The sequence below is a fragment of the Scyliorhinus torazame genome, chromosome 17 (genome assembly GCF_047496885.1).
Source record: "Scyliorhinus torazame isolate Kashiwa2021f chromosome 17, sScyTor2.1, whole genome shotgun sequence".
NCBI classification, from domain to species: domain Eukaryota; kingdom Metazoa; phylum Chordata; class Chondrichthyes; order Carcharhiniformes; family Scyliorhinidae; genus Scyliorhinus; species Scyliorhinus torazame.
The window spans coordinates 3,855,047-3,879,809 of record NC_092723.1 but is presented as its reverse complement, the minus strand read 5'-3'; the positions used below and the strand labels follow the sequence as shown (position 1 = coordinate 3,879,809).

The following is a 24,763-nucleotide window of genomic DNA, read 5'->3' as shown; positions in this document are numbered from 1 at the left end:
AAAGCTTTAAACCTCCTCATCCATTGATCTGTGAAGCTTCGATTCACTTTCAAATTTATTTAGTAATTAGCAGGATAATAACTTCCAGGTTGCCAGGTGTCTGGATTATTTATTCCCATTTCCCTTTATGCTTGACTGCATTTCCATAACCTGTTTTGAAGCTAACCACAATGTTAGGTCCTCACCACATCAAAATAAGTTAAGTTGTTTCTGCTGAAAAAATGAGGAAGTGAAAGCAGTTATCTCCCAGAATGGAAATGCCCACCCCAGCTCAACAGACCCACCCCAGCTCAACAGACCCACCCCAGCTCAACAGACCCACCCCAGCTCAACAGACCCACCCCAGCTCAACAGGCCCACCCCAGCTCAACCGACCCACCCCAGCTCAACAGACCCACCCCAGCTCAACAGACCCACCCCAGCTCAACAGACCCACCCCAGCTCAACAGGCCCACCCCAGCTCAACCGACCCACCCCAGCTCAACAGGCCCACCCGTGCCAATTCCCATAGCGGGCGGGACAAGGAAATGGACCCCATTGCTATCATTTCATTCCATTTTCCTTCCGAAACACAGAAATGCTTTCCGTGTGAGGTGTCGGAGTGACTGTAGATATTGGGGAGCTGTGCTTCGAGTCTGTGTCAAAGTTTCAAACGTCTGTTTCTGTCTTGAACTGTTACAATGAAATTGAATTCATTCAAGTGAATTCCCTTCGGCTGATATTGTTGTATTTCATCGTTAACAAAAAAACAATAAACCGTTTTCTTAATGCATCAATAATTTTATTTTGCTGTTTAAACTACAATGTATATCTTCAGTTGAGACAAATTCGATGTGGGGCATTAATGGTCTTCACCCACAAAGTAGTCACTTCAGTAATTAAACTGAAACCAGTTACAGTTTCACTGGTGCCCGACCAAGATTGATGGCGGCTGGAAAGAGAAAGAGGATTTTAGTGTTCTCTTATTCAACAGTAAGTTTCAATATCACATCAGGAGCATAAATGTAATCAACTGATATATTGGGATATTAAAAGCTATAATTGTGTAGAATGTGTATATACAATCCGGAGTGTGGCCTACAGGAACCGTGAGTGCTGGACCCCACCCCCTCTCCCAGACCAGGAGTGACCCCCCCCCCCCCCCCCCCCCACCGATGGCACCCAGCCCTGCTGAGCAGCCCCCCCCCCTACAAGCGCACCCCCCCACCCCACCCCACCACCCCCACTCCCCACATCCCCGCCCCCCAACGCCACCCCCCCCAAGCCCCCGCCCTCACTCCCCCGAACACTGGGCAGCAGATCCAGTGCCCCCAGGCTACATGCCCAATTTAGAAGATGGCTACTCCCCTCCTCCGATCCCCTCAACAGCCTTCTAACTAACTTCTCTTTTATACATAGGTGTGCGAAAGGGTGCCTGCCTGACCTCCCGCTGGGGAGCCGGTCAGCTCTCGGGAGGCCGTTAGAAAGGGTGCCTGCCTGACCTCCCGCTGGGGAGCCGGTCGGCTCTCGGGAGGCCGTTAGAAAGGGTGTCTGGGCTGTTAATGATAAAGAAAGTGCCCTTAATTGGTGTTAATTGGAACTTCACCGTGACTAGGCGGGAGTGGGTCGGCACGGATCCCAATTTCGGGCTCTCGTTTCCTAACCGACTCACACGGATCCAATAGAACGCAACACGACCCATGTTTAACTAACTTGCTGGAGTTTTTTGAGGAGTTAGCAGAAAGGGTCGATGAGGGTAATGCTATTGATGTGATGTACATGGACATTCAAAAGGCATTTGATACAGTGCCACACAACAGACTTGTGAGAAAAGTTATAGTTCATAGAATAAAGAGACAGCAGCAATGTGGATACCAAACTGGTTGAATAATAGGAAGGAGAGAGTAATGGTCAATGGATCATTTTCAGGCTGGAGGAAGATTTGTTGTGGAGTTCCTGAGGAGTTGGTATTGGGACCCTTGCTTTACCTGATTTCTGTTAATGATCGAGATCTTGGTGTGCAGGAGACAATTTAAAAGTTTGTGGATGATACAAAACCTGGAAGCATTGTAAACTGTGAGAAGGACATAGACAACTTAGTGGAGTGGACAGATAGGTGGAAGATGATGTTCAATGTGGAGAATTGTGAGGTGATGCATTTTGTAGGAAGAACATGGAATACAATATAAAATCAGGAGTCAAATTCTTAAAGGGGTGCCGGAGCAGAGGGACCTGGGTGGCAGGGCTGGTGCAGAAAGCAGGAAATAAAGTATATAATATTCTGGGCATTATTAATAATGATGTAGAGTACAAGACCAAGAATGTTATGCTGAAACTATACAAGACACGAGTTAGATTTCAGCTGGAATATTGTGCACCGTTCTGGGTGCCACACAGAGTTAAAGAATTTGCAAAAGAAGCACATGTGATTTGAGAACAAACATTTTCACACAAGGAGTGGCTCAGGTCTGGAATGCACTGCCTGGGATTGTGTTGGTGGCAGATTCAATAGAGGCATTCAAGAGGGTATGAGATAAAATTCCTACAGTGCAGAAGGAGGCCATTCGGCCCATCAAGTCGGCACCGAACCTCTGAAAGAGCACCCAACCTCGGCCCACTCACCCACCCTCTCCTCGAAACCTCATAACCCCACCTAACATGCACATTGGACATTAAGGGGCACTTTAGCATGGCCAGTCCACCTACCCTGCACATGTTTGGACTGTGGGAGGAATGTGGAGCACCCGGGGGAAACCCACACACACACGGGTAGAAAGCACAAACACACAGAGAGTCACCCAAGACCCGAATTGAACCCGGGTCCCTGGCACTGTCAGGCAGCAGTGCTAACCACTGTGTCATCATTGAAAGAATGTAGACACAATGTGCAGGGGTTGAGGGAAAAGACAGGGGAATGGCAGTAGGCCACGATGCTCGTTTCGAGAGCTGTGCTGAAATGATGGGACAAATGCCCTCCTTCTACATCAGAACAATTCTGTGATTCTGAGCCAGCAAAGCCTACCTCTGGTTTCTCATTGAGGCCAGTTGCAACAATTACAGGAAGGATCAAAGACGAGTCCAGAGACACAATTCTTCAGGTAGGTCACTCCATCGTCACATTGATAAAATTTGCTCTTGTCCTTTGGATCAGCGTAGATACCATTAGATTTGCCAGCACAGAAACCACTACCGCCACCTCCACCACCACCAGGGGACTGAGTCGGAGGGACAGCTGGCTTCAGCGTTGTTTTAGATGGAACACAACCTGGAAGGAAATAAAATTCACTCTTTCATTGCCTGATTCAAAATCGGTCGCAAACAAAGATAAACATTGTGAAGTCAACGGCTCTGGGACACTAAAACCCCTCAGGTAGACGTCAATTCATTCCAGTATCAGGAAGGAGCTGTTTGGAAATCCAGTTGAATAAGAGAGACTGAGGAAATCTTGTAACTGTGTCTGGAGTCTAATTGATGGAGACAAATCTTGAATTGTGATTTGATTATTGTTTCATTTTAAGGCAAGTCGTACAAAATATTATTGAACTTGATAAATTTGTATTACAATCTGTTATCTTTTTAAAACACACAATAATGCAAAGCACATCTTCAAATTATTTAGCTATCAATGCAGACTGGATGTAGCAGCGAATGCAGATTCTTCACTTACCTGTTAATATTTTAATGAAGATGCCTCATGCAAAATATTGATTTATAATGTCATCAGCCAGACATTCATGTAGATTAGGCTTTTTTGAAAAGGCCACTTTTCCTTGGCAGAGGGTGCGGGCTGACAGCAGCTCCTGTGTTTCATTTGTAAGGACACATGGAGACATGGAGACCTCAGAGTGAGGTTCAGCTCTTGGGTGATCAGATATTGATTTTGAACAGTTAAAGAGAGACTGTCAGGGCCAACAGTCATCACCTATGTCTTTATTCTGAAAACTCTCTCATTAAACTGAGTTATTTGTCATTTCAAAAACCCAGCAAAAGACCTTATTGCTGCAAATCAGAGGTTCGAAATGGACAATTTGGAATAAAAACCGCAATCTCCAGATAAAGGAAACCTGATAAACCAGCAGCTTCTGTGGACCAGGCCCAATGAGCCATAAAGAAGCATCTAGTTAGCCCAGGGTCTTTTATTTTCTCCCTGAGTCTACTTCTTACTTGACCAAGTTTTTAATCATAGAATCATGGAATTTACAGTGCAGAAGGAGGCCATTTGGCCCATCAAGTCTGCACCGTCCTTTGGAAGGAGCTCCCTACTTAAGGCCACACCTGCACCCTAGCCGTGTAACCCAGTAACCCCACCTACCCTTTTTGAACCCTAAGTGCAATTTAGCATGGCAAATCCACTCAACCTCCACATCTTTGGACGATGGGAGGAAACCGGAGCACCCGGAGGAAACCCACGCAGACACGGGGAGAACGTGCAGACTTCACACAGATAGTGACCCAAGCCGGGAATCGAACCTGGGACCCTTGAGCTATGAAGCAGCAGTGCTAACTATGCTAACATGCCTCCGCCATAATATCTGAGGGGAGACAGTGGTGTAGTGGCATTGTCGCTGGACTAGTTATCCAGAGACCCAGGGTAATGGTCTGGGGACCTGGATTCAAATCCCACCAGGCCAGATGGTAGAATTTGAATTCAATAACAAAAACCTGGAATTAAATGTCTAATGAGGACCATGAAACCAGTGTCAATTGTCATAAAAATTCATCTGGTTCACTAATGTCCATTAGGGAAGGGAATCTGTCACCCTTACCTGGTCTGGACTGCATTTGAGTCCAGACCCACAGCAGTGTGGTTGACTCTTCAATGTCCTGAGGGATGGGCAACAAATGCTGGGACCCAGCCAGCAACGCCCACATCTCATGAACAAATAAACAAACTCTGTTGTTGGGTGGGCGTACGGGTTGTGTGTTTTGTATGTTGGGGAATGACTGGTGAGACATTGGCATTGTCTAAAAAAAAACAGCTTATTAGATTTAACTGAACAATATACAGATATACACACGTGTGAAGCTAGAAACATTCTCACTCTCAACTACTCGCCATTGTAGCATCATCTCTTGTATTATCATTATGGCCAGTGCTGTTTATACAGACTCCCTTTCAAATTTAAACTCTTGACTATGAGCTCTAACCAACTCAGTACTGGGACACAGAGGAACCAGCTGACCCTGCTTAACAACATGGACCACTATTCTACTGTGTGTCACACCCGGGGGTTTTAGCAACTTGCTGCTTGTGGATGCTGGGAAATATTTAATTAGTCACATTTCTGTGCTTCTCACAATATTGAAATTAATATTATTTAAATACCCCAAATATTATATTATAATAAGATAACACTTATATTGTATTCAATATTAATTGCTGTCCATGCTGACTTTGTGACAGAAATGATTAATCAGCTCCAAGTATAAAGAATCCTGATATTTACCTGTAGAAATTCCAAGTCCAGTGTGCAACGCATTAATGAGAGGATACGGCCCTTGGTTGCAGAAAGAACCAGAGAAATCATCCATGGCGACGGTCCACACCATAGCTCCTCCAAAGTTGTTCTTCGTCAGCCACTCCGCCTGAAAGACATTGTTCACAACTTTCATTCAAAAACGCTTGCTTGCAATTAACGTTTACCTCAAATATAAGACCATAAGGCTATAAGACATAGGAGCAGAATTAGGCCACTAGGCCCATCGAGTCTGCTCCGCCATTCAATCATGGCTGATATTTTCTCAACCCCATTCTCCTACATTCTCCCCATAACCCCTGATCCCCTTATTAAAAAAACCTATCTCTCTCTGTCTTAAAGGCACTCAGTGATTTGGCCTCCACAGCCTTCTGCGGCAAAGAGTTCCACAGATTCACCACCCTCTGGCTGAAGAAATTCCTCCTCATCTCTGTTTTAAAGGATAATCCCTTTAGTCTTGAGATGGTGTCCTCTGGTTCTAGTTTTTCCTCTCCACGTCCACTCTATCCAGGCCTCGCAGTATCCTGTAAGTTTCAATAAGATCCCCCCTCATCCTTCTAAACTCCAACGAGTACAGACCCAGAGTCCTCAACGTTTCCTCATACGACAAGTTCTTCATTCCAGGGATCATTCTTGTGAACCTCCTCTGGACCCTTTCCAAGGCCAGTACATCCTTCCTTAGATACGGGGCCCAAAACTGCTCCCAATACTCCAAATGGGGTCTGACCAGAGCCTTTTACAGCCTCAGAAGTACATCCCTGGTCTTGTATTCCAGCCCTCTTGACATGAATGCTAACATTGCATTTGCCTTCTTAACTGCCGACTGAACCTGCACGTTACCCTTAAGAGAATCATGAACAAGGACTCCCAAGTGTCTCTGTGGTTCTGATTTCCTAAGCATTTCCCCAATTAGAAAATAGTCTATGCCTAAATTCCTCCTTCCAAAGTGCATCACCTCACACTTTTCCACATTGTATTTCATTTGCTACTTCTTTGCCCACTCTCCTAGCCTGTCCAAGTCCTTCTGCAGCCCCCTTGCTTCCTCAATACTACCTGTCCCTCTACAGATCTTTGTATCATCTGCAAACTTAGCAACAGTGCCTTCAGTTCCTTCTTCCAGATCATTAATGTATATTGTGAAAAGTTGTGGTCCCAGCACAGACCCCTGAGGCACATCAAGTCTGCACCGTCCTTTGGAAGGAGCTCCCTACTTAAGGCCACACCTGCACCCTAGCCGTGTAACCCAGTAACCCCACCTACCCTTTTTGAACCCTAAGTGCAATTTAGCATGGCCAATCCACTCAACCTCCACATCTTTGGACTATGGGAGGAAACCGGAGCACCCGGAGGAAACCCACGCAGACACGGGGAGAACGTGCAGACTTCACACAGATAGTGACCCAAGCCGGGAATCGAACCTGGGACCCTGGAGCTATGAAGCAGCAGTGCTAACTATGCTAACATGCCTCCCCCATAATATCTGAGGGGAGACAGTGGTGTAGTGGCATTGTCGCTGGACTAGTTATCCAGAGACCCAGGGTAATGGTCTGGGGACCTGGATTCAAATCCCACCACTAGTCACCGGCTGCCATCCTGAAAAAGACCCCTTTATCCCTACTCTCTGCCTTCTGCCAGTCAGCCAATCCTCTATCCATGCCAGGATCTTACTCTTAACACCATGGGCTCTTAACTTATTTAACAGTCTCCTATCCGGCACCTTGCCAAAGGCCTTCTGGAAATTTAAATATATCACGTCCACTGGTTCTCCTTTGTCTAACTTCCTTCTTACCTCCTCAAAGGACTCTAACAGATTTGTCAGACACAACCTCCCTTTGACAAAGCCGTGCTGACTCAGTCCTATTTTACCATGCACTTCCAAGTACTCCGTGAGCTCATCTTTAATAACAGACTCTAAATTCTTACCAATGACCGAAAGTCAAAGCGGCCGATAATTTCCTGTCTTCTGCCTCCCTCCCTTCTTAAACTTTCCAGTCCTCTGGTGCCCTTCCTGCCTCCAGTGATTCCTGAAAGATCATCACTAATGCCTCCACAGTTTCCTCAGCTATCTCTTTTAGAACCCTGGGATGTAGTCCATCCGGTCCAGGTGATTTATCCACCTTCAGACCTTTCTGTTTCCCCAGAACCTTCTCCTTAGTAATGGTCCCTACACTCACCTCTGCCCCCTGGTTCTCCTGGAGCTCTGGCATCCCACTGGTGTCTTCCACCGTGAAGACTGATGCAAAGTAATTATTCAGTTTCTCTGCCATTTCTTTGTTTCCTATTATTACTTCTCCAGAGCTACATTGTCCAGTGGTCCAATGTCCATTTTTGCCTCTCTCTTACCTTTTATATATTGAAAAAAATATAACTTATGCTTCCCCGGGTCTGTGTTGGGACTTTAGTTGTTTCCTGATATATATTAATGGTGTCCAGGGCACAATTTCAGGCCCAAAAGGCCACAGGCAAGTTGGGGGATGGACAGACAGATGGAAGGTGGGAATCACTGCAGAGAAATGTGAAGTAATTTGTTTTCATGGGAAAATCATGGAGCTGGATTCTCCGATTCTGCGGCTATGTCCGCAGGATCCGTCTCGACCAGCCAGGCGGCGCCGTCTCCGCACCGATCCTCCGTCCGGTGGGGAGCCAGCAGCCATACAGCATAAAGCCCCCGGCTTTACCTGCGGATACGGCCACAGAATGGCCGGATTATTTGCTGCACATGCGCCGTGCAAAATGGTGCCGGCCGGAGCAGACCCAGCCTGCCAAAAACTGTGCCCCTGTGACCCTCCTCGCCACCCCCGGACCACCCCCCACCAGTCGCCCCCGCCCATGTCACCCCCTGTCAGCAGGTGGCTCTCCCCCGACTGTGGCGGAGCTGGACACAGTCCACAGCCACCGCGCAAGGTCTCCGAACGTTGTGAGGACGCGCGCTCCACGCCGTCAGGGACTCGGCCCATCGGGGGCGCAGCATCGGGGGAGGGCCTCAGGTGAGGCCTCAGGGCTGGTTTAAATCAGTGGGCTAGGCAGCTGGTTTGTTGATGCAGAACAAACCCAGCAGCGCGGGTTCAATTCCCGTACCAGCTTACCCGAACAGGCACCGCAATGTGGCGACTAAGGGCTTTTCACAGTAACTTCACACTTGTGACAATAAAAGGTTACTTTTATTATCTATTATGACGCCGTGAGTCCGTCCCGATGGTTTTTGAGGGGGCGGAGCATCGTAGAAACGGCGCCACCTCCGATTCCAGCGTTAAAGTGATTCTCCGGCCGATCGCCGAACGGGATTTCAGCGTCGGCAATCGGAGAGTCCCGCCCATGGAATTCAATAGAAATTGATGGATACATCTTTGATAAGGTTGCAGGGGAAGAGGGACAGCAGTGTACATGTGCTCAAATCATTGAATGTGGTAGGACAGGTTGAGAGTGGATGAGATGAGAAACGCACACAGTATCCTGGGCTTTATTAATAGGGGATAGACTACAGGAGCAAGAAGGTGCTGCTGAACTTGCATAAATCACTAGTTCCGCTTTAATTGGAATATTGAGTTCAGTTCTGGACACCATACCTCAGGGAGGACGTGTGGGCATTCGAGGATGCTGAAACAATTAACAAGAATGGTTCCAGGAAAGAGGAAGTTCAGATCTGAAGGAGAGGTTGGAAGGGTTTTACTTTGAGAAAAGAATGCTGAAGGGAAATATCTCCAAAAGAGAACAATATATTGAGGCACTTAAAATCATGATGGATCTGGGCAGAATAGAGGGGGAAACGACCCGTTCATGAAATGATCAAACTTTAGAAGTCACGGGTTTAAAATAATTTGTAAAAAAGCAGAAGTGATTTGTGCAAAACCTTTTTCAAGCAGTGAGTGGTTTGGGTGTGGAAGGCAGTGCCATCTTACTGCAAAGAGGTGAGTTGACACAAGGGGCGAAATTCTCCGGAAACGGCGTGATGTCCGCCGACTGGCGCCCAAAAAGGCGCAAATCAGTCAGGCATCGTGCCACCCCAATGGTGCGGAATGCTCAGCATCTTTGGGGGCCGAGCCCCAACCTTAAGGGGCTAGGTTGGTGCCGGAGGAATTTCCGCCCCGCCAGCTGGCGGAAAAGACCTTTGGTGCCCCACCAGCTGGCGCGGAAATGACATCTCCGGGCGGCGCATGCGCGGGAGCGTCAGCGGCCGCTGACGGCATTCCCGCGCATGCGCAGTGGAGGGGGTCTCTTCCGCCTCCGCCATGGTGGAGACCGTGGCGAAGGCGGAAGGGAAAGCGTGCCCCCACGGCACAGGCCCGCCCGCGGATCGGTGGGCCCCGATCGCGGGCCAGGCCACCATGGGGGCATCCCCCGGGGCCAGATCGCCCCGCGCCCCCCCCAGAACCCGGAGCCCGCCCGCGCCGCCTTGTCCCGCCGGTAAGGTAGGTGGTTTAATTTACGCCGGCGGGACAGGCATTTTAGCAAGGCGATTCCCGCCCCCGCCGAATCTCCGGTGCCGGAGACTTCGGCAACCGGCGGGGGCGGGATTCACGCCAGCCCCCGGCGATTCTCCGACCCGGCAGGGGGTCGGAGAATCTCGCCCAAGTATGAATTTCCCCCAGCACTCCTGCAGAAGAGACTGCACCAAAAATAAAAATGGTGATCAAAACCCAGCAAAGACGTTTCTCATCCATAACGCAAAGTCCAACAATTGTGTGTATATAATGGTGTAATGTGCCAGTTATTCAATTGATCGATATACCAACAAGATTCTAATGCGGATTGTAACAGGCTAGGTGTATATTAAAACAAATATTGCACCAAACCAAAAAATAAAAAATATCAAACATCGGTTTAGCAAAGATACCTTGGCTGCAAAGCTTTTCACGTTGTCATATCCAATCCAGGTTTTGGCATTATAAGTATATGGAACCATCTGTGGAGCATCCCATGCGGAAGTGCCAGTTTTCAAAAATAAGCAAATCTGTGAGAAGAGTGAGACATTAGGATTCAAATCATCAGTGGATACAAATGATCAGCGATTTGCGATGCTCTCAATGTACACTGAGAAGCATTTCCAATTCATGTATCATTAATCTTTTATCCAACTATCATTTTCTCTCAGTTACAAGCTTCAAACTGGGTCACTGTTCTTTATTGCTGTTGAACAAATGTTCTTATTCAGAAATAGCAAATGATGGTTAATATTATCCTTTACTACAAGATAACCATTGATTCCCCACGTGGCACGTTTCCAATCTGAGGCACTGCAGGAGACAAAGAAGATCTGGACATCACTCAGGATCATGATAAAGAGATTGATTCGAGGAATAGCATCAACACAAGCTTCCTTACCCTTCCAACGATGTGGAAATCAGGCACAGGCAGTCACACACACACTACTCAGGATTACCTCTACTACTTGAACCTAAAAACCTGTGGTTTCTGCAGGGAGAGAGGTTGAGGATGTAAAATGTTATACTCTCCACTTCACCTCGATGTGTATTTCCCAAGACTGACAACAATGGCCAGAGTGAGACAGTCAAACACCTCCTGCTGATGGCGGCTGTGACATTGTGTCTCTGATCATCAGAGTGTGATGTCACACGTTTCAGCTCCTGGTAGCTAAGCTGGGCGATGCCATGTGTTGTGAAGCTGGCAGAGGCAGCGGGGCCTTCATACACGGGGCAGATGATCAGATAGAGGTGTCCTGGGTAAGGATGTCAGAATGCACGGCCTGTTTTAACACTGAGCCATTCGGGAAACTATCATCACTTTAGGGGTTGGTTTAGCACAGTGCGCTAAATAGCTGGCTTGCAATGCAGAACAATGCCAGCAGCCTGGGTTCAATTCCCGTACCGGCCTCTCCGAACAAGTGCCGGAATGTGGGGACTAGGGGCTTTTCACAGTAACTTCACTGAAGCATACTTGTGACAATAAGCGATTATCATATTGTTATTATTATTGCTTGAATTGGACAAGGGCAGTAAACGTTTGTTTTAAAAATATGTTTGAACATGCTACTTAATCTGCCTGAGGACATTCCTATGATTGAGGTCATTTCTCACAGTAAAGTTTGGATTTGTTGGGGTGCAAAACTCAATACTTGGTTAATTTGTCTTTGCAAATAAAACATTTCATGGAATAAAGGATCTGCACCAGTCTTAATACCTCATAATAGGCCAAGGTTCCAGTTGCTCTGGTGTATTTCCCAGCTGGTCCAGGACCTCCAGATGGGGCTCCAATTCCATGTTCGGATGTGGTCAGTTTGAAGGTATGGCCATATGTAGCGAATCCAATATTCAGTTTCTCTGCAGGAGCTCCCTGACTTTTCCAGTAATTCATTGTAAATTCCTACAGAAAAAAACATGAAAGTATCTGCTGGAAAGGCATTCTGACACATCATGTGGAAGACAGTTAGCCATTGGAAATAATAAATATAATTCGATTCTATTTTCGTGAACACTTACCACATTAAAGTGGATGTTGGAGTATAATTTGTCATTTGGAAGAGGATAAAGAGGGCTATTTTCTCCAGTGACAATATTCCCGGATCCAAAGAAATCGTAGGTCATCACATTGTAAAAGTCCAAGTATCTGTGTGAGAAGAGATGAGTTACAGATATCCTTTTCACTAAAATAACTGGTAATTGTCGAACAAACTCTGACAATTAAAACGATTGAAAATACAAAAGGGCCTTGCATTTATCGAGGATCTTTTATGGTCTCAGTATGTCCCAAAGCAGTTCACAGATGATGAATTATATTCACTGTCGGTGTCGCATTGAGATCAGTGGCCAATGAGATTGATTTGATGCTATTGGCTGTGGGAAAATGTTCAGCAGAACTCTGGTAGAACTCTTCCTTGAATAATACCTTGGTGCCTTTTTCATCTGGTTAAGAATCAGGGGTGACGTTCTCCGACCCCCCGCCGGGTCGGAGAATCGCCGGGGGCTGGCGTGAATCCCACCCCGGCCAGTTGCCGAAGTCTCCGGCACCGGATATTCGGCGGGGGCGGGAATTGCGCCGCGCCGGTTGGTGGGCCCCCCCGCTCGACTCTCCAGCCCGGATGGGCCGAAGTCCCGCCAATAAAGTGCCTGTCCCGCCAGCGTAACTTAAATCACCTACCTTACCGGCGGGACAAGGCGACGTGGGTGGGCTCCGGGGTCCTGGGGAGGGCACAAGGCGATCTGACCCCGGGGGGTGCCCCCACGGTGGCCTGGCCCACGATCGGGGCCCACCGATCCGCGGGCGGGCCTGTGCCGTGGGGGCACACTTTCCCTTCCGCCTCCGCCACGGTCTCCACCATGACGGAGGTGGAAGAGACTCCCTCCACTGCGCATGCGTGGGAAACTGTCAGCGGCCGCTGACGCTCCCGCGCATGCGCCGCCCGGAGATGTCATTTCCGCGCCAGCTGGCGGGGCAACAAAGGCCGTTTCCGCCAGCTGGCGGGGCGGAAATTCCTCCGGCGTCAGCCTAGCCCCTCAATGTTGGGGCTCGGCCCCCAAAGATGTGGAGCATTCCGCACCTTTGGGGCGGTGCGATGCCTGTCTGATTGGCGCCGTTTTGGGCGCCAGTCGGTGGACATCGCGCCGTTTCCGGAGAATTTCGCCCCAGGACTTCACTTCAACATCACATCCGAGAGACGGCAATGCTGCCCTCCCTCAGTATGGAACTGAGTGTTAACTAATACAATGTGCTGTGGCTTGAGAGCGCAATGGTCTGACTCAGGGCCACGAGTGAGCCAGTGCGAAGGCCTTTCTGTGTTTCTCGAGTGCATTCAAACATGTCAAGCTCTTTTAGAAGCCAGTTTATTCTGAAAAATCGGAGACTAATGAAAGGTCCTGGACACTAAAGTTGCAGGAGTGTACCGGCAGGCAGGAAGGTGGTTTAAAGTGTGTCTTCTTCAATGCCAGGGGCATCCGGAATAAGGTGGGTGAACTTGCGGCATGGGTTGGTACCTGGGACTTCGATGTTGTGGCCATTTCGGAGACATGGATAGAGCAGGGACAGGAATGGTTGTTGCAGGTGCCGGGGTTTAGATATTTCAGTAAGCTCAGGGAAGGTGGTAAAAGAGGGGGAGGGGTGGCATTGTTAGTCAAGGACAGTATTACGGTGGCAGAAAGGACGTTTGATGAGGACTCGTCAATTGAGGTAGTATGGGCTGAGGTTAGAAACAGGAAAGGAGAGGTCACCCTGTTAGGGGTTTTCATTGGGCCTCCAAAAAGTTCCAGAGATGTAGAGGAAAGGATTGCAAAGATGCTTCTGGATAGGAGCAAAAGCAACAGGGTAGTTGTTATGGGGGACTTTAACTTTCCAAATATTGACTGGAAACGCTATAGTTCGAGTACTTTAGATGGGTCCGTTTTTGGCCAATGTGTGCAGGAGGGTTTCCTGACACAGTGTGTAGATAGGCCAACGAGAGGCGAGGCTGTACTGGATTTGGTACTGGGTAATGAACCAGGACAGGTGTTAGATTTGGAGGTAGGTGAGCACTTTAGTGATAGTGACCACAATTCGATTACGTTTACTTTAGTGATGGAAAGGGAGAGGTATATACCGCAGGGCAAGAGTTATATCTGGGGGAAAGGCAATTATGATGCGATGAGGCAAGACTTAGGATGCATCAGATGGAGAGGAAAACTGCAGGGGATGGGCGCAATGGAAATGTGGAGCTTGTTCAAGGAACAGCTACTGCGTGTCCTTGATAAGTATGTACCTGTCAAGCAGGGAGGAAGTGGTCGAGCAAGTGGTTTACTAAGGCAGTTGAAACACTTGTCAAGAGGAAGATGGAGGCTTATGTAAAGATGAGCCATGAAGGTTCAGTCAGGGCGCTCGAGAATTACAAGTTAGCTAGGAAGGACCTAAAGAGAGAGCTAAGAAGAGCCAGGAGGGGACATGAGATGTCTTTGGTAGGTAGGATCAAGGATAACCCTAAAGCTTTCTATAGATATGTCAGGAATAAAAGAATAATTAGGGTAAGAGTAGGGCCAGTCAAGGACAGTAGTGGGAAGTTGTGCTTGGAGTCCGAGGACATAGGAGAGGTGCTAAATGAATATTTTTCATCAGTATTCACACAGGAAAAAGACAATGTTGTCGAGGAGAATGCTGAGATTCAGGCTACTAGACTAGAAGGGCTTGAGTTTCATAAGGAGGAGGCGTTAACAATTCTGGAAAGGGTGAAAATAGATAAGTCCCCTGGGCCGGATGGGATTTATCCTAGGATTCTCTGGGAATCTAGGGAGGAGATTGCTGAGCCTTTGGCTTTGATCTTTAAGTCATCTTTGTCAACAGGAATAGTGCCAGAAGACTGGAGGATAGCAAATGTTGTCCCCTTGTTCAAGAAGGGGAGTAGAGACAACCCCGGTAACTATAGACCAGTGAGCCTTACTTCTGTTGTCGGCAAAATCTTGGAAAGGTTCATAAGAGATAGGGTGTATAATCATCTGGAAAGGAATAATCTGATTAGACATAGTCAACACGGTTTTGTGAAGGGTAGGTCGTGCCTCACAAACCTTATTGAGTTCTTTGAGAAGGTGACCAAACAGGTGGATGAGGGTAAAGCAGTTGATGTGGTATATATGGATTTCAGTAAAGCGTTTGATAAGGTTCCCCATGGTAGGCTACTGCAGAAAATACGCAAGCATGGGATTCAGGGTGATTTAGCAGTTTAGATCAGAAATTGGCTACCTGGAAGAAGACAAAGGGTGGTGGTTGATGGGAAATGTTCAGACTGGAGTCCAGTTACTAGTGGTGTACCACAAGGATCTGTTTTGGGGCCACTGCTGTTTGTCATTTTTATAAATGACCTGGAGGAGGGTGTAGAAGGATGGGTGAGTAAATTTGCAGATGACACTAAAGTCGGTGGAGTTGTGGACAGTGCGGTAGGATGTTACAAGTTACAGAGGGACATAGATAAGCTGCAGTGCTGGGCTGAGAGGTGGCAAATGGAGTTTAATGCAGAAAAGTGTGAGGTGATTCATTTTGGAAGGAATAACAGGAAGACAGAGTACTGGGCTAATGGTAAGATTCTAGGCAGTGTGGATGAGCAGAGAGATCTCGGTGTCCATGTACTTAGATCCCTGAAAGTTGCCACTCAGGTTGAGAGGGTTGTTCAGAAGGCGTACGGTGTGTTAGCTTTTATTGGTAGAGGGATTGAGTTTCGGAGCCATGAGGTCATGTTGCAGCTGTACAAAACTCTGGTGCGGCCGCATTTGGAGTATTGCGTGCAATTCTGGTCGCCGCATTATAGGAAGGATGTGGACGCATTGGAAAGGGTGCAGAGGAGATTTACCAGAATTTTGCCTGGTATGGAGGGAAGATCTTATGAGGAAAGGCTGAGGGATTTGAGGGATTCGTTAGAGAGAAGAAGGTTAAGAGGTGACTTAATTGAGGCATACAAGATGATCAGAGGATTGGATAGGGTGGACAGTGAGAGCCTTTTTCCTCGGATGGTGATGTCTAGCACAAGGGGACATAGCTTTAAATTGAGGGGTGATAGATATAAGACAGATGTCAGAGGTAGGTTCTTTACTCAGAGAGTAGTAAGGGCGTGGAATGCCCTGCCTGCAACAGTTGTGGACTCGCCAACACTAAGTGCATTCAAATGGTCATTGGATAGACATATGGACGATAAGGGAATAGTGTAGATGGGCTTTAGAGTGGTTTCACAGGTCGGCGCAACATCGAGGGCCAAAGGGCCTGTACTGCGCTGTAATGTTCTATATTCTATGTTCCATGTTCTAACAGCCGAACCCTGCCCAAGCTGCGAACTTTGAAATGGCCACGCTTATCTGATACAAACAAGAGCTTTGTTTAGATTCCTAAACAGACTCATTCACCCATTGTCAACCCTAAAGAGAATCATTCTGGAAACCATTGACACTCGGGGTCAACCACGTGCCCCTCTATTACACTGTCCCCACTGCTTCCAGGTCTCCGGAATGCAGCAGGGAGCAGAATGGACGTAGGAAATATATTCTCCACAGAGCAAAATGCAACAGAATCTGTCATTTTTACATCACAAGCCAACTGATGAGAGAAGAGATTCTACCTTCTGGGGTCAAGGAGTGACAGACGACAAGATCATTGAAGAGGGGGATTCGAAATGCATGGACACTTGTTTTCTAACACAAAAATATCTTCTTTCGAAAAGTAAAATGTTCTCCTTGTTTCCTGAGTGACATTGTTCTCTCAATGAAAACCATAAGAAACATTTCTGAATATCTGGTCGTCATCTCCCTGCTGTTTTTGGGGCTTTGGTGTGAGATTATTAGTTGGTGCAGTTGTGTCGACAGAACTCCAAGATACTTTATTGACTGTGAATATCTTTGGAATGCTCTGTAGCTGGGAAAGGCGGCACATAATTCAAATGTGTTTTCCTGTTGTTCCCCTGCTTTTCATATTTTACCCTTCATTGAAAAAAAGGAGCATTTGTCCAGCTTGCTCAGCATCACCCAGCTTCTGAATACAGCTTAACCGGGGCATTCCCAGTCACTAAACAAACTATTAAATCCAAAACCCCAGCTTCTGAATACAGCTTAACCGGGGCATTCCCAGTCACTAAACAAACTATTAAATCCAAAACCCCAGCTTCTGAATACAGCTTAACCGAGGCATTCCCAGTCACTAAACAAACTATTAAATCCAAAACCCCAGCTTCTAAATACAGCTTAACCGGGGCATTCCCAGTCAATAAACAAAATATTAAATCCAAAACCCCAGCTTCTGAATACAGCTTAACCGGGGCATTCCCAGTCACTAAACAAACTATTAAATCCAAAACCCCAGCTTCTGAATACAGCTTAACCGAGGCATTTCCAGTCACTAAACAAACTATTAAATCCAAAACCCCAGCTTCTGAATACAGCTTAACCGGGGCATTCCCAGTCACTAAACAAACTATTAAATCCAAAACCCCAGCTTCTGAATACAGCTTAACCGGGGCATTCCCAGTCAATAAACAAAATATTAAATCCAAAACCAAACAAGAAACAGAGCTCAGACTCGAGAACATCAATTGAACCTCTCTCTTCATCTGCCCTATATTCTGTCTGTGTGACTAACATCGATACTTACTTTCCAAGTTCAGCAACCTCATAACTCCCTTCAACGATACCCATTCCAGCAGCAACAGCAGCTGAGAGCAGCATTCGGGGTTGTCCTGAACTTTTCGCCTCAACTTCAAAAGCTGCCACCATTTCCTAGAAATTAAAAATTAATCACAATTCTCTTAACAACAGATATTCCCCAAATGGGGTTCAAACACAGACTAAAGAGTTGTTCTGCTTCACAAAATGTACCAATGATAAATGTTGAATTCTTCTTAAAATATAATAAGAAGTCTTCCAACACCAGGATAAAGTCCAACAGGTTTATTTGGAATGACCTGATGAAGGAGCAATGCAACCTGGTGTTGTAAGACTTCTTACTGGGCCCACCCCAGTCCAACGCCGGCATCTCCACATCTTAAATATAGTCAGAGGTAGGACCAGGGTTAAATGGAACCTGGATCAATAGCTGCTATTGCACAGTAACCAGGGCTGTGCTGAATGAGGAAGCCATTAAGTTATTTTCTTCTGTAAATTCATCTTTTGATATTAAATATTCCTCTGTTATTTTTAAAGGTTAGTCTGGCAGACCATAAAGTTGCAAACAAACAGGAGTTTTGTTGGAAAGGTGTTTATTCTTCCAGCAGTTAGGGTAGACTGCTCGTGGGGGTGGCACGTGGCACAGTGGTTAGCATTGCTGCCTCACGGCGCTGAGGACCCGGGTTCAAATCCCGGCCCTGTGTCACTCTCCGTGTGGAGTTCGCACATTCTCCCCGTGTTTGCGTGGGTTTCACCCCCACAACCGAAAGATGTGCAGGTTAGCTGGATTGGCCACACTAAATTGCCCCGTACTTGGAAAAGGCATAATTGGCAACTCTAAATTTATTTTTTTAAAAGGGTGGACTCCTCGTTTGCCCGTGCAAAAGGCCCATGACATCATCTATACGTCACATGACCAGGCTCTTAAAGTGACCCTGTTCGAACTAGGAACAAACATGAATACATAACACTTTCCTTCCCCTTTACATTAGAGGTTCCTGCAATAAAACACAATGTAATGTCAACAATCAAAATTTACAATATGAACAATTAGTGAACAAAACAGTCAATAAGTTAGCCCATTATTGCAGGATGTGTTGGATTCCATTCTCCTTTAGATAATTTGCGAATTTTTGCGAGATGAACTCTGGCCCATAGTCGCGAACAAGTTGTTCAGGGTAACCAAATCTTGCAAAATTGTCACCCAGTCATTCTATTATTCTCTCCGAGGCTGTAGTCTTCATATTGGATAGTTTGGGTCTTCGGGTAACATCTGTCTCCTACTCTGATTTTGCTCCTGCAGTTTTGCCACAATGCACCATGTCCATAATATCTGTCAGTAGTGGATTATTTCTGGGATACGTCTTAACTTGTCCTGCAGTTACAGGATTGTTGTAAACTTCTTTGAAATAAAAAATATTACCACTCGAACTATTAATTGACGACTTGTTAGGTAATCAGGAGAGTCCATCAGCTTTCCCATGGATATTTGATTGATGATATTTTATTGTGTATATCTGTGTTGACAACAGCAATGCCCCTCTCTGCATCGAGCTCACTATTACAGATGGAATTCCGGTGTGCAGCCCAAGTATTGTTATCAGTGGTTGATGATCCGTTAGAAAAGGTATTGGTAAAAACGTTTGGAAAATGATGCCGAGAGCTTCCTTCTCTATCTGTGGATAGTTCATTTCTGCTTTGTTCAAGGATCTTGATCCAAACGCAATTGGCTTCTCTTCACCTTGGGCATTATGTGGGAAACCATTGCCCCACCCCATGAGGTGATGAGCCTTAAGCCAGTTCCAAGGGTAACTTTGGATCAAAGTGCCTCCTCAGCTGGCAGGAAGACCTTTGAGCATGGATCCACAGAATCTCATTTCCTGTTTTGACACAACAAGTTGTGTCAAGATTTGAGATTAGGGACAAATCTTCTATTAAAGATTAATCAGCCCAACGATGATCAAAGTTGATTTATGTTTTGAGGTGCAGATGCCTCAGTTATAGTTTTTACTTTTGAAGGTGATTTGTGCAGTTCTTTTGCATTTATGACGTGCCCCAGGTATTCAGTAGAATATTTGAAGAATTCACATTTGTGCTTCTGTACTCAGAGTCCGTAATCTTCTAGTCTCTGGAGTGGAGCATCTACAATTTGAAGATGCTCTTAGCCATGGGGCTAGTTTAGCACAGGGCTAAATCGCTGGCTTTGAAAGCAGACCAAGGCAGGCCAGCAACATGGTTCAATTCCCGTACCAGCCTCCCCGAACAGGCGCTGGAATGTGGCGACTAGGGGCTTTTCACAGTAACTTCATTTCAAGCCTATTTGTGACAATAAGCAATTTTCATCTCATTTCATTTTAATTTCTTTCCAGTAACTAAGATAGGCGTGAGTCACCCCAAAAATTCCCAAGTGCGGTTTTGGGTTTGTTTGGTTGGCTATTTCTCAGCGGCTGCAGTGTTGAGACTGACACCGCTATTCAATGGTTCTTTTGGGGCCTTGGGGAGCTTCTCCCCATCGAGGCCACACTTCAAAAGTTTTCCTACACCAGGGAGCAGAACTCGCCAACAGGACTGACACCTGCCAGACCTGAGCACCATTTTGAACGGCTGCCCTGATCTCTACACCTCCCACCTTTCAAAACCCCTGCTTTCAGGAACCTCCCTTCGCACCTCCCAAACAGTTTTTGTCCCTTCACATCCCCTCCCCCCAACCCCTCTCTCATGGGCATGACCCCCCTCCGCCCCCCCCCTTTCCCCCGGGCCCCAACGTACCTGCAGTGCAAACCAGGCACCCAGGTACGTTGGTGCTGCCACCCAGGGACTCTGGAAGTGCTCTAGCATCCTGACAGAGCCACCCAGTGCCAGGATGTCCATGTCCTAGAGGGAATGCCAGGGTACTACCATACCCGGTCCCTAACCACCCACCGACTCTAATGGCTTGCGAGACCTTCCCGTAACAGCCTCCCCGAACAGGCGCCGGAATGTGGCGACTAGGGGCTTTTCACAGTAACTTCATTTGAAGCCTACTTGTGACAATAAGCGATTTTCATTTTATTTTCATTTTTTGAGGCGAGCCATGAGGCTTTTAGCACGAACCCCCAGTTCTACACTATTGTTGCAGGGTACTTGCTACTCACTGCGCTCCCTGCACTGTTCCAGATCTTTCTGGACAGAGCACATACCGAGTTTCTTTTTGATGTTGTTTCCTCCAAAGTCTATGTTTACATTTTGGATTCTTTGATGGTTTCTACCGCTATTTGGCACCCCTCCATCACCAGCTTTGATGTAGCAAAGTTTTTAGCTTCTTCGTCCTTTTCGGATGTCTGTGCTCGGATCAACGATTTTTCTATATTATTTTTTTCCTCTCCAGGAGCCTGTCAGCGTGGTTCCGATCTCCTCGTCGCCACTTTTCTTTGTGGCATCTTTAAAGGATAGGCTTGCCGACCACAAAGTTACAAACCGCAAGCCCTTTATTGGAAAGGTGTTTACTCTACCGGCTGTTGGGATAGGTTGCCCGTTTGCCCGCGCAAATGGTCAATGACATCAGCAATACGTCATGTGACCATACTCTTAACGTGACCTTGTTCCAACTAAGAGCTAACATGAATCCACAACAGTTTCATTTCACCTTCCACAAATTCCGAGAAATGTTCTTTTCAAACTGCCTTTCTCTGTAAGAACAATTGGTTAGGTCTCAGATCAGCCATGATCTCATTGAACAGTGAAACAGGCTAAGAGCTCAATGACTTGTGCCTGTTCCTATGTTCCGTGTCCTTAGTGAGGATCTTGGAAGGAAATTTCACTTGGCTAACAGGTTTGAAAGGTGCTTTATTCTAGCTACGAGACTAAGCATCCTGTTAAATATGTTTGGTCCTACCTGTGCTAACACGGTGAAGAGGTGTTTGTTTCCTGCCCTAGGGTATTCCCAGTCAATATCCAAACCATCAAACCCGTAATTGCGCAGAAAGCTAATCACAGATGTTATGAAAGTTTGGCGATTTTCTTTTGTGGAAACCATGGCGGAGAACCTAGAGGAGAGGATAATGTTAAACAAGGTCAGCACTGGTGTATTTTGATTGCAGGAATTATCACTTGTATTTTTTACAATTTCAAAGTATACATGGAAATCAATTCTAATCAGCTGTGATATGGTGATGTATTGTTGCTGCTCTCGATATTCCATTGGATCAATCTTCACTGGGTGTATAAACCTAAATTATGGCTTTGTAAAAATGATGCATTTGTTACAGTCAAATATCATCTGATAAATAATGTTTGAATAATGTTTTACAGACAGATGAACATAGCCACAGAATGTTCATTACCAAACAATCTTTATATTTATCTAAAACTACCTGGTTATCATTTCCAAATCTATCTCTTTAACCTTAGCGTGATTTACATTCTGGGAAATGGGGGGAAAAAGCACGTTTCGCCCAACACTATAATAAAACATTTTAATCTTACTTCTGAGTTCCAAAGTCCCAGCCTCCAATGGACAGGAGCGTTTTAAGGTTTTGATTTCTGTTGAACAAATTAACAAATTGTTCTTTTATAATACGGAACACAAGCAAATGCGTTTTTCACACAACAGGAACCACTAAAAATCATTATTGTCCTAATCTGTTACTGCTTCCTCATTTTGGTGCTAAACTTTAATTGAACTGAAATACTTTAGTGCAGAAAATACATTTCTCATGCTGTGCGCCAGGGAAGGGGACATTGGGTTAAAGAGGGGATATGGACATTGCTATTAATGGCAGCGTCTGTTGCCAGCTGCTATTATACTTGGGCAAATGTTATAGAAGCTCTTGTGGAGCAATGCCACTGCCTCTGAACAAAATGTAGCAAAGCTCAAATACCCAAGGAGTTTAACAACACTCACTATTGGGCTTCAATAATGGGGAGTGGTGTCAATTTAGTGAAAATATTTAACACTCATTGATTGGTGCTTGTTGGTATCTCAATCACTCCGAGTTGTTGAACAGAGTGGAAATTCCAACTCCCTCACAGCCCAGTGTTTCTGCACACACGTGTGTGTACACAGCACCTTGCATGACACACATGTGGCAGCCTGTGCACCAGCATTCTCTGAGATTCAGGCAATATTCCGCACATGTGGCAAGTACAATCTAGCTGACACTAATTAAAATAAATTCTCCAGTTGATCGGTTAGCAAATGGAATTTTACAATATTGAATGAATATAAAATGTATTTTCTGTAAATATGGGACAACACGGTGACATCATGATAGCGTCAGACATTGTCAGACCCACTGGGCATCGACTCATCTCTGCCAATGGGACACAAATCAACAAAACTCAATTTCACCCAGGAATCACCTCCCTGACTGGGTCAGTCATCTTTTATTTACATAACATTGGGCATCATTTTTCAATGTTCAACGGAACATAAAAAGGACGTTAACTGGGTTAGCACGACCGCCTCACAACTCCAGGGACCCGGGTTCAATTCTGGCCTCGGGTGACTGTCTGTGTGGAGTTTGCACTTTCTCCCCGTGTCTGCGTGGGTTTCCTCCGGGTGCTCCGGGTTCCTCCCACAGTCCAAAGATGTGCAGATAAGGAGAATTGGCCATGATCAATTGCACATTAGTATCCAAAAGGTTAGATTACGTGGGGTTACTGGGTTAAGGGGAAAGGGTGGGGGCCTGACCCTAGGTAAGGTACCCTTTCAGAGGGCTGATACTGACACAATGGACCAAATGGCTTCCTTCTGAACCATTGTGATTCTGTGTGATTCTATGATTCTATATTTAGCGTTGCAGGTACATTTTCAATTCTAATAGAAAAATACTACTTGTTCTTAAGATTGTTGAATGAGTGGTAAAGAGTCAGATCATTTGCATCTAAGTTGGTGATTTTATTGTCCTTCATCCCAGCAAAAGCGTAGATCAGATGTGTGCACAAGCAAGGATCCAAATCATCGATCTTGAACTTCCCCTCGCCAGGTCTGTACTGAGCCCAGCTTGTAAAATAACAAACCAGTCTGGAGGCAGAGCCTGAGAGTGAGGAGAAAGGAAAATCAGGACTGAGCTTCTACTCATTACATATCATTAAAAATAGCTTAAAAAGCACCAAGACTCACCCAGTTCCAGGCACGCCAACAAGACCACCGCTGGAATAAAGAATATAGGATACGTGTTAAAATTCACAGCAAAATGTGCTGAAAGGTTTAGGGTTCATAATGATGATTGAATAGAAACATTAAGAATCGATCCTTGATCAAACTCTTTTCCTCAGCCATTTGCTGCCCTTTAGTAACATCATCGACAGACATGGGGTCAGGATCTCCATGTGAATTGATAACAGCCGGCTCTACATCATCAACACCCTCCCCTCCTCTGCCTCTGTCCTGTCAGATTGTTTTCCCCACAATCAGTTTGAGATGAATCATAATGACACGATACTCCAGGTGTGGCCTCACCAACACCCTATACAATTGCAATAACACACCCCTAATCCTCTGCTCAAATCCTCTCGCTATGGGGTGGCAAGGTGGCAGCAGGTGACACTGCTGCCTCCCATGCCAGGGACCCAGGTTCAATTCTGACCTTGGTTGACTGTGTGGAGCCTGCACATTTTCTCCATGTCTCTCTGGGTTAGGATGCTTTTTCAGAGGACCAGTGCAGACCCAATGGGCCGAATGGCCTCCTTCTGCACTGTAGATATTCTATGATTCTATATAAGCCAAAATACCATTTGCCTTCTTTACTGCCCGCTGTACCTGCGCGCTTACTTACAGCGACTGACTGATGCACGAGGACACCAAGGTCTCGCTGAGTATCCACCTCTCTCAATTTACACTCATTAAATTAATAATCTGCCTTCCTATTTTTGCTACCGAGTGGGTAACCTCACACTTATCCACATTATACTGCATCTGCCATACATGTGCCCAGTCACTCTGCCTGTCCAAAACACGCAAATTATTGATGCAAAACAATTTAAATGACAAATAACAGAAAATCTTATAGATCAATCATGTTTCAGAAGGCAACAAGATTAAACCCTGCAGACAGAACATTTTTGAAATGCACCTGAAAATGTTAGAATGATATTAACAATTCCATAAATTTCAAATGCTGCGCGCTGTAATTGATGTGAATATTAGCAGTCCAATGGTCTGACAAAAACATAATAAGTCATCGCACAATTATCCAGGTATAAATTGTTGATGGTTATTCATGGGAATATTTCAGTCAATTGAACAGATATCGAAATGTCAATCAACCT

The 24,763-nt window shown here is 46.0% G+C and overlaps 2 protein-coding genes across 2 annotated transcripts in view; one reads left to right on the top strand and one right to left on the bottom strand.

The window, feature by feature from the left end:
• The window catches only part of LOC140393643 (uncharacterized), a 411,041-nt gene that overhangs the window by 212,503 nt on the left and 173,775 nt on the right, over nt 1-24,763 (top strand). The gene's annotated exons all lie outside the window — the stretch shown is intronic.
• LOC140393637 (acidic mammalian chitinase-like) lies at nt 760-23,483 on the bottom strand. The gene is made up of 10 exons (XM_072479913.1): nt 23,328-23,483; nt 21,977-22,033; nt 21,387-21,537; nt 17,502-17,626; nt 11,894-12,020; nt 11,595-11,777; nt 10,291-10,407; nt 5,427-5,565; nt 3,002-3,244; nt 760-931 (listed from the first exon to the last, which is right to left on the bottom strand). Exons 1-9 carry the CDS (start codon nt 23,402-23,404, stop codon nt 3,012-3,014), a joined length of 1,209 nt encoding a protein of 402 aa, XP_072336014.1. The 5' UTR covers nt 23,405-23,483; the 3' UTR covers nt 760-931; nt 3,002-3,011.

Coding starts and splice junctions, on each gene's coding strand:
- LOC140393637 (XM_072479913.1), bottom strand. CDS start 23,404: ATGAAGGACAATAAAATCACCAACTTAGATGCAAATGATCTGACTCTT. Junction 17,627..21,386: donor TCTTCACCGTGTTAGCACAG/GTAGGACCAAAC, acceptor TTTAATTTCTAG/GAAATGGTGGCAGCTTTTGA. Junction 3,245..5,426: donor TGGACTTGGAATTTCTACAG/GTAAATATCAGG, acceptor ATTTCCTTCCAG/GTTGTGTTCCATCTAAAACA.